At 38.8% G+C, this 17960-nt stretch overlaps 1 protein-coding gene across 1 annotated transcript; it reads right to left on the bottom strand.

Annotated features, from left to right (window-relative positions):
• Positions 1-4021: 4021 nt before the first annotated feature.
• Positions 4022-5955, bottom strand: LOC104247522 (5-epiaristolochene 1,3-dihydroxylase). The gene is made up of 2 exons (XM_009803562.2): positions 4980-5955; positions 4022-4830 (listed from the first exon to the last, which is right to left on the bottom strand). The coding sequence occupies exons 1-2, from the start codon at positions 5871-5873 to the stop codon at positions 4210-4212; spliced, it is 1515 nt and encodes a 504-aa protein (XP_009801864.2). The 5' UTR covers positions 5874-5955; the 3' UTR covers positions 4022-4209.
• Between the last annotated feature and the right edge of the window lie 12005 nt (positions 5956-17960).

Genomic DNA, 17960 nt, shown 5'->3' with positions numbered 1-17960 from the left:
TCTAGTTTTCAAGGGCTTATGAACCATATTTTTCAAGCATATTTGAGAAAGTTTATCCTAGTGTTCTTTGATGATATTCTAGTTTTCAGCAAGACATTAGATGAGCATGTGCAGCATCTCAGATTCACCTTTGAATTGTTTGTGCAACACCAACTTTTTGCTAAAGGGAGTAAGTGCGTGTTTGCAGCAACTAGGATTGAATACTTAGGATACTATATTTCTCCTGAAGGAGTGACAACTGACCCCAAGAAATAGAGGTAATCCAAGGACGGCCTGAGCCTATTAACATCAAATAGCTAAGAGTTTTTTTGGGCCTAGTTGGGTACTATAGAAGAGTCATTAGGGGTTATAGAGTTCTTAGAAAGACACTTACTGATTTACTCAAGAAGGACAATTTCAAGTGGTCTCCTCAAGCTACTTCAGCCTTTGAAAAGCTTAAGGAAGCTCTCACTTCTGCACCAATGCTAGTATTACCTGATTTTTCTACACCCTTTGTAGTTGAAACTGATGCTTGTAGTAATGGCATTGGTGCAGTTTTGATGCAAAAGGGTCAACCAATAGCTTACTTGAGCAAGGGTCTCTCACCTCAGCACCAAACACTGTCAGTGTATGACAAAGAACTATTGGCATGAGTTATGGCTGTAAATAAATGGACTCAATACTTCACTGGCAGGCCCTTTACAGTGAAGACTGACCAAAAGGCTCTAAAATTCCTTCTTGAACAAAAATTGCATAAAGGTTCAAAATTGAAATTGATAGCAAAACTTATGCAATATGATTTCATAATTGAGTACAAGAAGGGTAAGGAAAACAAGGTGGATGATGCCTTATCTAGATTGCCTGCAACTGAACTAGCTGCCCTTACCTTATCTTCTATTCAAACTGACTTGCTTAGTCTGATCACTCAAAGTTGGAACATAGACCCAGACTTGACTGCCTTGATTCCGACTCTAAAGAGGGTACAGAGATACAAGGCTACACTTTAATTCATGATAAACTTAGAAGACATGGTAAGTTGGTGATTGGTCCAGACTCTAGCTTGAAGAAGAAGAACATCATGCAGTTGTGGCATGATTCCCCTATAGGGGGACACTTTGGGATTGAACAAACATACATGAGGATAGCATCATTGTTTTATTGGAAAGGTTTGAGAGAAAATGTTCATACTTATGTCAATGGTTGTGACATTTACCAAAGGCACAAGTATGATAGATCCCCCTACCCAGGACTTCTACAACCCTTGTAGTTGCCCATCACAGCTTGGAGTAGCATCAACATGGATTTTATAGAGGACTACCCAAATCAAAAGGAAAGACTGTGATTCTTGTAGTAGTTGATAGACTCACTAAGTATGCTCACTTCATGAGTCTCTCTCACCCTTATTCAGCTTCAAAAGTGGCCAAACTCTTCATGGAACAGATTCACAAACTTTATGGCATGCCTAAAGACATAGTGAGTGACATGGACCCCATCTTCTCCGGTAAAGTTTGGCAGGAATTGTTCTCTATGCATGGGTGAGACTTAATACATCCACAACATACCACCCTCAAGCTGATGGGCAGGCATAGGTCATCTATAGATACCTTGAAACATATCTCAGATGCTTCTGTTCTGATTCACAATCTGACTGGTGTTCATACCTTTCTCTGCTGAGTGGTGTGTATAATACTACTTTTCACTCTTCCATACAAAAAACATCATATGAGGCTCTGTATGGCCAACATCCCCCCCCCTCCATTTACCTTATGTAGAAGGTGCCTCGACTGCAGAAGAAGTTGATAGAAGCCTCTTGACAAGAGAATTCAAACTGCAACTCCTCAAACATCATCTCCAACGAGCACAACAAAGAATGACTGCTTAGGCTAACAAGCATCGCTCAGATAGGCAATTCAAAGTGGGAGATTGGGTTTACCTCAAAATTCAACCCTATAGACAAGTGACACTATTAGGTTCCCATTTCTCAAAGCTCTCAGCTAAGTACTATGGACAATACCAAGTCTTACAAAAAATTGGTCCTCTGGCATACAAATTGTCCCTCCCACCCCAGTTATTTATCCATCCCACCTTTCATGTTTCCCAACTCATATTATGCCACAACTTACCTACCAATATCTCTCACTCTCTTGTCCTTGACATATCCGGCCCCTATTGCCCAAATCCTTAGAAAATCCTTGATCGATGCATGGTCCAAAAAAGGAACAAGGCAGTTACTCAAGTTCTGGTACAATGGGATCAACTAACTCCTAAGCAAGCTACTTGGGAAGACTACCACTCCCTTATGGTTAGATTTCCTTCCTTCCTTCCTTGAGGACAAGGAAGATTTTGACAAGGGGGATCTGATACGGAGTAAAATAGAGGAGCTTGTGAAAGTTCTACATCGCGTTGTATAGTTGAGACATAACGGTCAATTAGTTAAGATTAAAGAGTTTTATAGATGTTTATTTAAGTCCCTTATCTTTTAAATTAGAAGTTCCTTAAATTACACATTGACCACTTAATTTCCTTTGTCTTATATAAACTAAGTTCTGCCCAGAATTGTACTGAGATGGCAGATTGAGTAGATTATACAGCTGTAATCCTTAGGTCGTTTTCATGATTTTCTCCTCTATATAGGTTGTAATTATCTCCTTTTATGGTTATGAATGAAAACCTCTTTTATTTTGCCCTAGTTTATCTTTGCACTTCTCTTTTCTTTTCCCTTTTTCCTTCCTTTTCCGGTTCTCTTCACTGTTCCATTGCCCTGCATATCAATCCCAGCAGTCAAACCAGCGTGTTTGTTCCGCACCCTCCTTCCAATCAAATCTATTCCAAGGTGTCCGGATGCAAGGGAAAGAAAGGAGGGATTGAGCCCCCGGGTGCTAGATCGAACATAAGTACAAGTCCAAAATAATCATACGAACCTATAGGAACCTTTAAATCATGATTCTCAATCTGTTTAGCTCAAATGTTGATCTTGGTCAACTCTCTGAAGTTAAGGCTTCACGTTAGCAACCAAGTGTAACGCCGTTACCTTTTTTGTAGGATTTTCATTTTATAGGGATATTAAGTGCTTGATTTTTGAAATACAAGGGGTGTGTCTATAATGCAGTCAAATTATAAGGGTGTTTAAATAATTTGCTCAAGATTAAACCCTTCCTTTTTGTTATGAACACATGTGATTAAATGATAAGAAGTTAAAATATTTGAATTTTCACCTCTGTATTCTTCAGGTCGTTTTTGGTCATGCTTTAGAAAGTTCTGATATTTGCATTCTATTCAGTGGTTTTCTGATAAATTGCATTCTATGCACTGATTTGGTGTTCTTACGTTCTGCTTGTGCTATTAATTTCGTTATAAAAATTACCAGTGATGTTGAAACTATACAACAATTCTGTGGCCTTTTATCTACTTTGTGTTGAAGTAAGATGGATGATCTGATGCCTCCTACCCCCTTTATTAAGCGCCGGAAGGTAACATACTTTTAAACTATAGTTCTACCTCCAACACTTTTTTTTCCACTCCTAGGCTAGTGTATAAAGCTTTTTTTTTTTAAATGCAGAATCTCTCCAAGTGTGGGATTGACGAGTGACGACTTGCCTGATGAGTTGCTTATTGCCATACTTTCCTGTTTGAACTTCCACGAGGCAGCAAAGACCCGTATTCTCTCGCAGCGCTGGAGATACTTATGGGAACATACAATTTGCAGAATTGAATTATATAATGACGCCACATTCGAAATTGAGGCAGCAGAAAAGTTTATAAATTCGGTGAATGATGCCTTAAAATTTCATGAGGGTGCATTTATTGAGCGGTTAGTTTGCTGAGAACATTGGCGACTCTCAAATCTTTCCGATTTGTTAATTCCTTTTGTCCCACTGCCCTTTACTGGAGGAAGTCTGTATTTCAACCTCAGATTCTCTTGAGAGTTTGAAAGTTGCTCGTTCATTATCTAAGTTAAGGTCCATGGAAATATCAAATTGTGAAGCTTTAATTTGAAGACTATGAAGGTTCATGCTCCAGAGCTTTCAAGAAAGTTCTAAGATGGAACAAGTTACCATAAAATCATGGCACAATTAATTGGTGCGTCCTCCTTATACATGGAATGTGATACATTTTTTAATAAAGAATACATGTATTGGAAATCGATAAAGCCTATAACACCAGAAGAATGATTATTGTACAATATTGAGGTTGATGAAGGAAATTTAAAATGTTTATGCCAATATTGAATTACTCTCGAGAAGGTTGATAAGGAGTGGCATTTAAGTAAAGGTCACCCTTTCTAGCAATAGTTATTCCCGATAATTCGGTCAAGTCTAAGTCTCTTGGCTTGATTCCGGTTGGGAGTTTCCAGTCAAAGTGATAGAGTAATTGAGCCAATGGCAAGTAAAGATTAGCTAAACCAAATGACATTCCAGGACAAATTCTCCGTCCACCGCCAAAGGGAAGAAACTCAAAATTATTACCAAAAAAATCCACAGAGCATTGCTCAAATCTCTCTGGCTTAAAGCTTTCCGCGTCATCCCAATATTTTGGATCTCTTCCCAATGCCCAAACATTAACCATAACTTTGGTCTTTGCAGGAATAGTGTAGCCGTTTATATCCGTATCTTCCCTGCATTCTCTTGGGACCAAAAGTGGAGACGGTGGATGAAGTCTCAAAGTTTCTTTAATGACTAACTTTAAGTATTTCAGCTCCTCCACATCATTTTCATCAAAAGATACTTTGTCCCTAAAGGCTTCTCGCACTTCTGCTTGAGCTTTGGTGAATACACTTGGATTCTTCATCATTTCAGCCATAGCCCATACAGTTGTTGTTGATGAAGTTTCTGTTCCGGCAGCAAACATGTCCTGCAAATTAATAATCGCCATGTTATAATATTAGATTATTTTTCTAACAAGAAATCTTATTTGTAGAAAAAAATCAAAAATCTTGTAGCTATGACAATGAATATGGGAGTAAGAACAAGCATAGGATTGTAGTATTGAAAAGTACTTACAACAATAACAGCTTTGATATTGTCGTTGGTGATGGGAAATTGAAGACTTGTGTCATTCATAAGTCTCAGTAGGACATCAATTAGATCTTCGCCTCCTAATGCGCCATTACTCTTGCCAGCTGCAAGATTTTTCTTGTGCTCGTTGATGACATCCTCAACAATGGCGTCTACCTTAAGGTGGGCATTCAAAAGTTTACGCTTCATCCCACTGAGAACATGAAGAAACTTGTATGTAGGGAAGATGTCTACCACATCAAAGCCTTCTGCTAATCCTATTACTTCTCTGATCTTTTTGGCAAATATGTCTTGCCCCTTGAGTACTTGCCCAAATGCTGATCTACACGTCATGGAGCTTGCAAACCAAATGATCCTCTGCGTAAAATTAACTAGCTCACCTGAAGAAGAATCTGACCGGATAGAGTCAATGAGACGAACGACTTCATCACGTCTGATGGAGCTGAAAGACCGAACATTCTTTGCATTGAGAAGTTCCATGACACAAATTTTACGCATTTGTCTCCAGTGGTCGCCATAAGGGCTAAAGGCAATGTCGGACTGGTTATAACAGATAATGTCCATGGCTACAATTTTAGGCCTAGATGCAAAAACGACGTCATGAGTTTTTAGCACTTCTTTTGCCATGTCCCTAGAAGTAACCACAACTGCAGAAATTTCACCTAACTGAAGGTGCATAAGTGGTCCATATTTTTTGGCTAAATCTCTAAGGACATGGTGCGGTTCTCCACCAATCATATGAAGCATACTTCCTAGTATTGGTATTTTCCATGGACCTGGTGGCAATTTTTTGCTTTGGCTATTGGAGTTCTTCCATTTCCTCAACAAAAATAGGAAAGATAGGAATAGGAAAATGGAAACCAAGCTGAAGAATTGCATTTTCAGAGATAAATGGAGGATTATTCGATGATTCTTCAAAGTCTAGATGCGTATGGTCTTTTATAGGCATTTGTTTTGGCAAGAAACGGAAAGACAAATATGATATTTCCTGCAACTTTTGTTTTTCAACATCTCATTGAAGCAGACTTTGTTTACTTTCCTGTTGACCATTAATTATTCATAGGCAAAATAATTCAGCTGACTAGAGAGCAATAATGATGTAATTATTTATTAGTATTGTGGACTAATTATTGTGAAGCCAACATATGAATATATTCTTTTTTCTATGCTGGGAAATTTCCTAGTAATCTGAAAGTATGGCCCAGAAAGACTCAAATTTGGCGGCTAGAAATTTGATACTAACTACTAATACTTGAATAAAACCCGAACGAAATGTGCAGTTGCCATCATGGAATTAAATATTGGAGAATTTGGGAACCACGATAATTTGATAACTCAAGGTCCTGCTTTGTGGCTGTTTTTTTACCGAGAGAGTTTGAGAACCACAATAATTTGATAACTCAAAAGGGTTTTAAAAAATACTTTTGAGTCGCCACCTAACATAAAAATAAAAATAGCTGACTAACTGGTGCTGAGTCACTTAGCTAACTTTTTAATTTGAAAACTTTTAATTAAAATATTATAACAAGGAAATCTGACATATAACACAATTATTCGTGATTGCAGGTGGTTATGGGGAAGAAGCTGGTAGTCAAGCTATTAGGAATAAAGAACTAAATGTTGGGAGAGCTTTACCCCTTACTAGGACTACCTGTCGCATATCTGAATTAGTCGTGCCAATGAACTTCGGATACCTCATGGTTAAACTAAACAAATGGAGTGGCATGTATAACATACATGTTTTAGTAATTAACATTGACAACCATTTATTTAGAGGAGTACTCCCTAAGGAAGTGTGACAAGTTTTCATTTCAAGTGATATAATAATTTTTATGCACGGAACTTCAACTTTTTTACTGAGTGAAATTTATGTCATAAAGTTTTAGTTTTCAAAATACTATTTACTTTCAAATTTCAATTTCACCCAAATATTGTCCAAACCCCTTTGAATAGCTGGAATACTTCATAAAATCCATGGTTGATTGACGCATTTCCACGAATGATGAGGAGAAATAGAGTGCCATAAAAGTAGAATCCACAAGTCAGCATTAGCAGTTGAATAAACTACTTAAGGATTTTAGAGCATGCACTGCATTATTCCTCTGTTTACAAACTTGTTTGTTTGGCGAAAATCATAAATTAAAGTGTAGCAAACATTTATGATGTCCCACAGGCCACAACACAACTACTATCTTGAGAAACAATTAGCGTAAGAAAACTTAAAAACAAAAAAGAAATATACTATTATATTGGATCAATAGAGACGCCATGAAAGAAATCAAACGGCTGCTGAGTACTGCCAAAAAAATAAAAATAAAAAGGCTGCTTGTATATAGTCTAACTTCAAGTAAGGCAACTGAAGAAATAAAAAATTAAACAAGAGAAAGAAAACAAGATGTATGTGTAGTATGGCATATCAATTATACTTGTGCCTTCTCTTCCATTTGGGTCGTCTCACTTTCATCCTAGAGTTTCTTTCTTCTCCAATATACAAGAACCAAAACTTCTCTTGATCTTGTGGAAAAAAATACTAAAATTAGCAATGGCCTTAGCTGCAGTTGGCAATTATCTTGTGAAGCATGAAGAAGAAGAGATCGTTCGCCTCGTCGCCAAATTCTCTCCTAGTCTTTGGGGCGATCGTTTCCATTGAAAATCAGGTATAAACTCTTCATCTTTTCTTCTTACATGCAAGCTGGCAAATGTCGGATTTGAACATTTACTTTCTCGCAACAACATCATATTTGAGCATGAAGTCTGCTATGGAGCAGAATTTTGAGTGGTTGTCCTGCTAAATTCGATTTAGAAATTTGTGTATCGGCTCGCAAGTGGTTATACAAGAGAAAGTCAAAGTCTGATGGGACTATTGATCGCTACAAGGCTCGGGTGGAAGAAGTTTATTTTTGTCAAAGAATCCTAAAATTCTTGAAACTAGTGTGATTTATGTCAAGTTATTAATGATACAATCACATACGAGGTTTGAGTTGTATCTCACGAAATTTAATTTTATGAGATTTGGACAAAGTGTTGTGATGATAATCGATAAGCTAACCCCTAATCTATCCACCTTTCCAGGTCGGAAATAGTATGGGACAAATTACAACAGGAATTGAGTGTTGCATGAGATACGACGATATATCAACAAAAGAGGCAATAGCTAAGTTTAAAGAAATGGCTGAGGCATCATGGAATAATATTAATGAACGAATTCTTAGGCCCACTCCTGTCTTTATGAAGTTTTTATCTCGTATTCTCCGTCTTGATCGTATTGTTAAGGTTACATATATATAAATAATCAAGATCGATATACTCATCGTGAGAAAGTCCTACAAACTCACATTATTGCCCTACCTGAGGACTCCATCAAAATTTGAGCTGCCAATTGTTACTCTAAGAAAACTTCATTCTTCATTAATGTGTTGAGAAGATAGATATAAATATTTTATTTTTATCCTATTGTAAACATCCTCTTTCATCTTCAACATCAACTTCACCACCATGAAGCCAATCACCGACGCATCGCCCCAACAACAGATCATTACACCTCCAAAACCACCTGACCCTCCAGATATTATCATCGCCACTCCGACCACCTCCTTCAAAGAAAACTTACTGGCTACTGAAGGTTTTATTGATATGGACATCGTTCCCTAGACAAATGGCAACTATCAAGAGCATTAGCAGACATAATAACTACATGGCACACCAACAAACACTTAAACCACCTTCAACGATATTAAGAAAATTTCTCTTACGGACGACGACCTACAACGCATTTACTCACCATGGAGATTCTCATTAATCATCAACGTCATTGGTAATCGTCTCCTCCATCACCACCTAAAACAAAAATACAAGAACAATGGAAAGCATCTGAGAACTTTGCTCTGATCGACTTAGGATCAGACTACTTCATTGTCAAATTCTCCAAGGAGGAGAATATGGTTAAGGTGCTGCAAAATGGACCGTGGTTCCTGTATGGCCACTTCCTCTCCATAAAGCAATGGGAATCTAATTTTGTGGCCAGTAAAGCCAAACATACTCTGCTATTTGGGTGAGATTAGCACAACTGCCCACAAAATTCTACGACGTCGCCATATTGGTACCCTTCTAAAATTAATTCTTGTACAAGCTCTACCCTTCGTGGGAGATACGCACGTATGTGCATAAATGTATCATTAGAGGAACCAGTACAATCTCATATCTACATAGGCTCCCACAAACAAGAGATTTTTTTTATAAGGGATAGAACTTTCTCTATAATCTATGTGGACACATTGGCCACACTCAACGAATAAGAAGTAGCAACGGATAAACTCCTTATTAATAACAAAGAAGCAGAGGCAGATCACACGCAGGAAGTGTTGGGAATAAACCCCTTGCCAAAATAATATTCACGGTAATAAAGCGGAATAATAATGTAGCACCGAGATACGGTAATTAACAAGAATAAAAGAGCAACAATGACACCAAGATTTTTACGTGGAAAACTCTTCTGAATAAGGGAAAAAATCACGACCTCGATAGGAGCAACTGATATCACTATAGTAAGGAATTTACACTTTGTAGGCCCGAGTAAAATACTACAAAGACTACTACAATACTCAAAAGAAATAACCCTCTTTTGATATTTCATCTCACTACAATATCGCTCACACTCTCTATTTTCTTCACAGACTATTTTCTTATACCTTGTCTGTGAAACCTCACTCTTTCTTTCTCTCTTTGTTGATGTGTGGAAATGAGAGTTGAAGCTCTCCTTTTATAGCCAAAGCTTCACTCTCTAAAGCCTACCATATTTGACAATTTGCACATTTTTCACAATTCAACAAAGTTGGCTACCAAACCAAAGAAATTCAACAAAGTTGGCTACCAAACCAAACTAATTCAACAAGGTTGGCTACCAACCAAACCAAGTCAACAAGATTGACTACCAAACCAAAGTAAAACTTTTATTAGGCACATGCGTAATACTTCTTCAATGAGATGGACCTCATCGGGAAGCAGCATCCCCACAACAACAACAACAACAACAATGGCACACGGTCCAATTTAACAAGAGCAGAGCTTTTGGTACTTACAAGTCAAAAGGGATGCCAACAAATGAAGCAAACCTGAAGACTAACTATTCTCTTGCGACAAGTATTAACGTTCGTATTTTTGATGCGGATACAGGTAAATACTTAAAACACTTAAAAACTTGTTTATAAATCCAAAAATAATAGCTATAGTGACCGTCCCTCTAATTCCCCACTAATGAATCCACCAGTCGCCAAGCGCTTGATCTTTCTTCCACCAATAGCTTTTCACGGCTTCCTGAGGAAAACGAGGAGTCTGAAAATCACACTGACATTCAAAATTCTCCAGCTTCTCCGCGTAACTGTTGTTCCCCCAATGAAACCCCTTCAATGCAACCAATGCACCCTTCTCCTTCCATTCAGACAAGTGGCGCACACATGCCACAACTCCCAAACACTAAAAACAAATCACAGCCTTGCAAACCCATAAACATTTTCATAAATGAGAATTACACTGCTGATTTAACCAAAGACATCCCCCAAAGTCCCAAATTACAATCAATTCATGTCCCGTTAACCATTGCTCACGCCTCTAACTCACCTGTTAATAGTTCCACTCAAAAACACTTGGCAAAAATCACTGGCCAAGTGGCCATGCAAAGAATTACAATAAACCCAATCCTACGCAAAAGATTTGCAATCATCTCCTAGTCTTACGAGCAATCACTCCTCTCCTCTAATACCAGACCCCTCAACTCCTCATGCCAAGCTTATTAATTCCCCTGCATAGGAGGCGAACTCCTCTAGGTCTCCCTCCCCAGCGAACCCTTTGGCATCTCAATATCCAAGTACAAATGGAAACCACATTCCACACCTCCACCAACACATGCATCCACAAATGCCGCCACCACCACCACCAATACTACCATATCCCACGATATTTGCGACCTAGGCATTATCACCGACAACTCACTGCTCAATAGGAATCAAATCTACAACCTCACTTTCTTTCCACCAGAGGAGACATTTGCCAACAATGTTGAAATTGGCAAAATGTTTGTCCCACATCGGTGGGAAAACAAAAGTTGGGGGGATTTTCCCCCTATAAAAGAAGACTTAATGTTTAGGATTGAAACACACCTCTCATTTGCCTTCTCATCTGTTTAAGGCATTTGTATCTTCTCTCTTTAGTATTATTTCACTTGTATTTTTGGAGTGAAATAAAATATTGGTTGTGTCCGAGGAGTAGGCAAAATTAGCCGAACCTCGTAAATTCTGGTGTTCCCTTTATTGTTGTTTTATTGTCTTATTTATTATTTGGTGGCTGTCATAATTTTTGGTATAGTAGTTGTGACTTATTCACACTATATACATTTGGCTTCCGCAACAATTGGTATCAGAGCCAAGGTACTGTCTAAGTATGCTCTGTGGTTGCAGCATAGTCTGATCTTCCACATCAGAAAAGATTTATCTTGGTAACTGAGTCAAGGTTCTGTCTGAGTATGCTCTGTGGTTGCAGCTTAGTCTGATCTTCTACATCAGAAAGGAAATAATCTTGATTTGTGTCGTCAGCTATTAAATAATATTTGTGTCAAATATGGGAGACAATAAACAAGAAGAATCTACATCAAGTGTCAACAATACGTCATCATTGGCATCTTCGCTTATGACAAGAATTGTGTCAAATGCGAAATTTGCGGTAGAAATTTTTGACGGGTCCGGACATTTTGGGATGTGGCAAGGCGAGGTTCTAGATGTCCTTTTTCAACAAGGGCTAGATCTGGCCATTGAAGAAAAGAAACCAGATGTTATTGGAGAAGAAGATTGGAGAATTATCAACCGTGTTGCTTGCGGTACCATTCGATCCTACCTTGCTAGAGAGCAGAAATATCCATACACAAAGGAAACTTCTGCAAGTAAATTATGGAAAGCACTGGAGGATAAATTTTTGAAGAAAAACAGTCAAAATAAATTGTACATGAAGAAGAGACTGTTTCACTTCACCTATGTTCCTGGTACCACGATGAATGAACATATCACCAGTTTCAATAAGTTGGTCACAGATTTGCAAAATATGGATACAACTTATGATGATGGTGACTTGGCCTTGATGTTGTTGGCGTCACTTCCTGATGAGTACGAGCACCTTGAAACTACTCTACTCCATGGAAATGACGAAGTTTCTCTCAGAGAAGTTTGTTCGGCTTTGTACAGCTATGAACAAAGAAAGCGAGAAAAACAGAAGGGCGGAGAAGGAGAAGCACTATTTGTGAGGGGTCGTCCTCAAAATCAAACGAGGACAAAGAAGGGAAGATCCAAGTCAAGATCCAGACCCAAGCAAAGATGAATGTGCTTTTTGTCGAGAAAAAGGGCACTGGAAGAAAGACTGTCCGAAGTTGAAGAATAAGGCCAAACATAACAATGGAAAGGCCATTATGGATTCAAATGTAGCTGATTGTGATGATTCAGACTTCTCATTAGTTACAACAGAGTCATCAACATCATCAGACATATGGTTGATGGACTCGGCTTGTAGCTATCATATGTGTCCCAACAGGGACTGGTTCGTGGAATTTCAAGAAGGAGAATATGGAGTCGTCCACACAGCGGATAACAGCCCTCTTACCTCATATGGCATTGGTTCAATACGATTAAGGAACCATGATGGAATGATCAGAACATTGATAGATGTTCGATATGTACCGGATTTGAAGAAGAATCTCATCTCTGTGGGAGCCCTAGAATCAAAAGGGTTCAAAATCATTGCAGAAAATGGAGTGATGAGAGTATGCTCCGGTGCACTAGTGGTAATGAAGGCTAATCGGAAGAATAATAATATGTACCGCTATCGTGGCAGTACAATTATTGGGACAGCGACAGTAACATCCAGTGACGACAAAGAGGCAGAAGCAACCAAGCTATGGCACATGCGCTTGGGACATGCTGGAGGAAAATCCTTGAAAACTCTATCAGATCAAGGATTGTTAAAAGGAGTAAAGGCTTGCAACTTGGAGTTTTGTGAGCATTGTGTCAAAGGGAAACAGACAAGGGTTAAATTTGGTACAGCGATCCATAATACTAAAGGCATTTTGGATTATGTACACTCTGATGTTTGGGGTCCTTCCAAAACACCTTCATTGGGTGGGAAGCACTATTTTGTAACCTTTGTTGATGATTTTTCTCGAAGAGTGTGGGTGTATACAATGAAAAACAAAGATGAAGTGCTAGGAATTTTTCTCAAATGGAAGACGATGGTGGAAAATCAAACAGGCAGGAGGATCAAGTGTATTCGCACAGACAATGGAGGTGAATACAAAAATGATCATTTCAATAAGGTCTGTGAAAATGATGGCATCGTCCGACACTTCACTGTTAGACATACACCACAACAGAATGGAGTGGCAGAACGTATGAACCGGACCTTGCTGGAGAAGGTACGGTGTATGTTGTCCAATGCTGGCTTGGGCAAAGAATTTTGGGCTGAGGCAATTACATATGCATGCCACCTCATTAATCGTCTACCATCTGCTGCTATTGATGGCAAGACACCATTTGAAAAATGGTATGGAAAACCTGCTGTAGATTATAACTCTTTGCACGTGTTTGGCTCAACTGCATATTATCATGTGACGGAGTCAAAATTGGATCCAAGGGCAAAGAAGGCTATTTTTATGGGAATTACTTCTGGAGTCAAAGGATATCGCTTATGGTGTCCTATGACAAAGAAAGTAATATTCAGCAGGGATGTTACCTTTGATGAATCTGCTATGGTAAATAAGGTAACAGAAGATACCAAACAAAATAAAGGTGCTTCTAAGCAGGTGGAGTTTGAGGGAAAATTTATTTTTCCTACACAAGAAGCAGAGGAGGAAACAAATGAAGATTACCCTCTGGAAGGAGAGCCAGTAGAGGAGATTCCAACTCAGGAACCTCAACAACAACTTGAATCAATAGCAACCAGCAGGCCAAAAAGAACAATAACGAAACCTGTTCGTCTCATTGAGACGGTTGCTTGTGCAACCTCAATTGTAGCTGATGATGTTCCTACCACTTATAAAGACGCTGTCCAAAGTTCAGAAGAAGATAAGTGGAGGATTGCCATGAATGATGAAATACAGTCCCTTCATCAGAATCATACATGGAGATTGGCCAATCTCCCGAAGGGAAAGAAAGCAATTGGGTGCAAATGGGTATTTGCAAAGAAGGAAGGATTTCCTAACCAAGTAAATGTTCGCTACAAAGCAAGATTGGTGGCCAAAGGATATGCTCAAAAGGAGGGAATTGATTACAATGAAGTGTTTTCTCCAGTTGTAAAACATTCCTCCATTAGAATTATGTTGGCTTTGGTAGCACAATTGGATTTGGAACTAGTTCAGATGGATGTAAAAACTGCGTTTTTACATGGAAACTTGGAGGAGGAAATCTACATGACTCAGCCAGAAGGATTCAAAGTTGCTGGAAAAGAAAATGTGGTGTGCAAACTTGAAAAATCGTTGTACGGATTGAAACAATCTTCTAGACAATGGTACAAGCGATTTGACGAGTTTATGTTGCGGCAAGGGTACAAGAGAAGCAAATACGATCATTGTGTGTATTTGCACAAGCTTAAAGATGGTTCCTTTGTATATCTTCTCCTATATGTTGATGATATGTTGATAGCTTCCAAGAATTCGGAAGAAATTGATAAGTTGAAAATTCAACTGAAGAAGGAGTTCGAGATGAAGGATTTGGGTGAGGCAAAGAAAATTCTTGGCATGGAGATAATAAGAGATAGACGTTCAAAGAAACTCTGTTTATCTCAGAAAGAATATTTGAAAAGAGTACTACAACGTTTTGGCATAGATGACAAGACTAAGCCAGTTAGTACTCCACTTGCTCCCCATTTTAAGCTAAGTACTAATATGTCGCCAATGGATGAAGCTGAACGAGAGTATATGTCAAAGGTACCATACGCAAATGTTGTTGGTAGCTTGATGTATGCAATGGTTTGCACAAGGCCTGACATTTCACAAGCTGTTGGAGTTATTAGCAGATATATGCACAATCCAGGGAAGGAGCATTGGCAAGCTGTGAAGTGGATTCTACGGTATATTCATAATACTGTAGATGTCGGGTTAGTTTTTGAGCAGGAAGACAATCAGTCTGTAGTTGGATATTGTGACTCAGATTTTGCGGGTGATCTGGACAAACGACGATCAACTACTGGTTATGTGTTTACTTTTGCAAAGGCACCAGTTAGTTGGAAGTCTACTTTGCAGTCAACAGTTGCTTTGTCTACAACAGAGGCAGAGTACATGGCTATTACAGAGGCTGTGAAAGAGGCAATTTGGCTTCAAGGATTGCTAAAGGAGCTTGGTGTTGAACAAAAAGGTATCACAATTTTTTGTGATAGTCAAAGTGCTATTCAATTAGCGAAAAACCAAGTGTATCATGCAAGGACGAAGCACATTGATGTTCGGTATCATTTCGTACGAGAAATCATAGAAGAAGGTGGAGTCACAGTGAAGAAAATTCATACTACGGAGAATCCTGCTGATATGCTGACAAAGGTGGTGACTGCGATCAAGTTTCAACATTGTTTGGATTTGATCAACATTGTTGAACACTGAAGATTGAAGATGAAGACACAACCAAAATTTGTTATTGAGAGAAAATTGAAGATGTGGAATTTTGCCAAGGTGGAGATTTGTTGAAGTTTGGCAAAATGCCAAAGTCCCACATTGGTTGGGAGTTAAGTTTGGGGGGGATTTTTCCCCTATAAAAGAAGGCCTAATGTTTAGGATTGAAACACACCTCTCATTTGCCTTCTCATCTGTTTAAGGCATTTGTATCTTCTCTCTTTAGTATTATTTCACTTGTATTTTTGGAGTGAAATAAAATATTGGTTGTGTCCGAGGAGTAGGCAAAATTAGCCGAACCTCGTAAATTCTGGTGTTCCCTTTATTGTTGTTTTATTGTCTTATTTATTATTTGGTGGCTGTCATAATTTTTGGTATAGTAGTTGTGACTTATTCACACTATATACATTTGGCTTCCGCAACAAACAACCCACTGCTTTTTTCGTGGCAACCACAGCTAGTAATGATGCCACTGGCTCCACCTCTACCACCACCTCTATAAGTACCCCATCAACCACAGGGTCTACCTCCTCCAATGGAGATGCAACAACCTCAACATAGAATGGAGCAACCACCTGTAGTACAGGACTTTCCACATCCTCCAGAACTAGAACAAAACAACGAGATGGTGGAGAAGCAAGGGGAACCTCTCCCTAGGTGATCATTCACAGAGATTTAAAGCATAAGGGGCGCTCAACTACTACTATTCTAGGAAACTACTGCTCTTTCAGGAGATGGAAGACAAGGAGTATATCTTCAACTGTCCAGCAGCAGTATACAAATGCTTTGTGGACATCAGGCCACCCTTAAACAGAGCCGTAGGGAAGTACGCGATTGTATTGAGTCCCTCCTTAAGGGGGAGTCAAATCCCTCGGGGGGGGGGGGGGGGCAGTAACTCCTCTCCTGCCTTACCCTAAGCCCCAATGAATAAGCTTACTAGCTTTGTTATCTGGAATGTCAGAGGTGGAACAATTCTACCTTTAGAAGAAACTTCAAAGAAATTCTCGTCACCCACAAACCATGCATGTTGGCCTTTCTTGAAACTAGAATGGATGACCACTCTACTCTGAGGGACACTTTCAACTTCGATGGCATGATGGAAGTCCTTGCTCAAGGACAAGTAGGTGGGATAGTTTTCCTGTGGATATGTAATATGGTCACTATCACTAGGATTTGCCAATCCAACCAGGAGCTCCATGTCATGATCCAGGTAGCTCATAATCACCTACCTTGGCTTTTCAGCATTATTTATGCTAGTACTAGAATTACTGACCGTATTCAGTTATGGGAAAATTTAGAAACTAATCATGGTTTATGGTTTATTGGCAGTGACTTTAATGAAATTCTAAGCCAGGAGGATTTGTGGGGGTGGTAGACCAATAAATACTTCTAGATCTAGTAGGTTTTGATTTTGTATAAACTATTGTAGGCTTATTGACACGGGCTTTAAAGGTAGTAGATACACATGGTCAAACCACAGACATTGTATGGTCTTATCATGGAACGACTTGATCGTTGCTTTGCTAATAAGGATTGGGTTCAATACTACCCTTTTAGTGACCATCAATAATACCTGCACCACTAATATTATAAAACCCTTCAGATGTGAACCCTTTTGGTACTCTCACCCAGAATTTATTAATCTAGTTAGCAGTGGCGGAGGCAGAATCTCCACGAAAGGGGTTCAAAATTTTTTTCTGTAGCTAGTGGGAATTGAACCCATGACCTTATGTAGATTTTGAACCCCCTTGACCACTAAACTACACTTTTGGATTATGTTAAGGGGGTTCAAAACTTAATATATAGAGGTAAAAAATAGAGTTTACCTTATATATATTGTGTAATTTTTCGACGAAGGGGGTTCGGGTGAACCCCTTGCGCCCCCTAAATCCGCCCCTGCTAGTTAGTAATAGTTGGCATAATAGGAATTTCAACGAAGCCTCTAGTGTATTTAAGCAAAATATTACTACATGGAGCTCTTCTACTTTTGGAGATTATCTTTTTAAAAAAAAGGCACCTTCTAGCTAGGCTAAATGGGTATTCAGAGATCCCTTAGATACCCGACTAGCCAATTCGTCAAACACCTATAATCTCAGCTTATCAACGAATATAATAACATCCTTCATTTTGAGGAAGACTATTGGAAAATTAGATCCCGTATTAATTGGCTATGTGATGGAGACGCTAACACTAGGTTTTTTCATTTCTCTGTAATATGTAGGCCGAGAAAAAATAGGATCTCCTTCTTCAAAGATGACACTGGGAATTGGATCACTGATCCAAATATGCTTTTCTCCCATATCTTACAATATTTCCAAAAAATCTACACTGCG

Source organism: Nicotiana sylvestris, chromosome 5 (genome assembly GCF_000393655.2).
Source record: "Nicotiana sylvestris chromosome 5, ASM39365v2, whole genome shotgun sequence".
In the NCBI taxonomy this organism is placed as follows: Eukaryota; Viridiplantae; Streptophyta; class Magnoliopsida; order Solanales; family Solanaceae; genus Nicotiana; species Nicotiana sylvestris.
This window is presented reverse-complemented; position numbering and strand designations above follow the sequence as displayed.

Excerpts from the sequence above, each read along its gene's own strand:
- LOC104247522 (XM_009803562.2), bottom strand. The coding sequence starts at position 5,873 with ATGCAATTCTTCAGCTTGGTTTCCATTTTCCTATTCCTATCTTTCCTA. Across the intron at positions 4,831-4,979 it reads ATATCAAAGCTGTTATTGTT|GACATGTTTGCTGCCGGAAC; the intron begins GTAAGTACTTTT and ends ATTAATTTGCAG.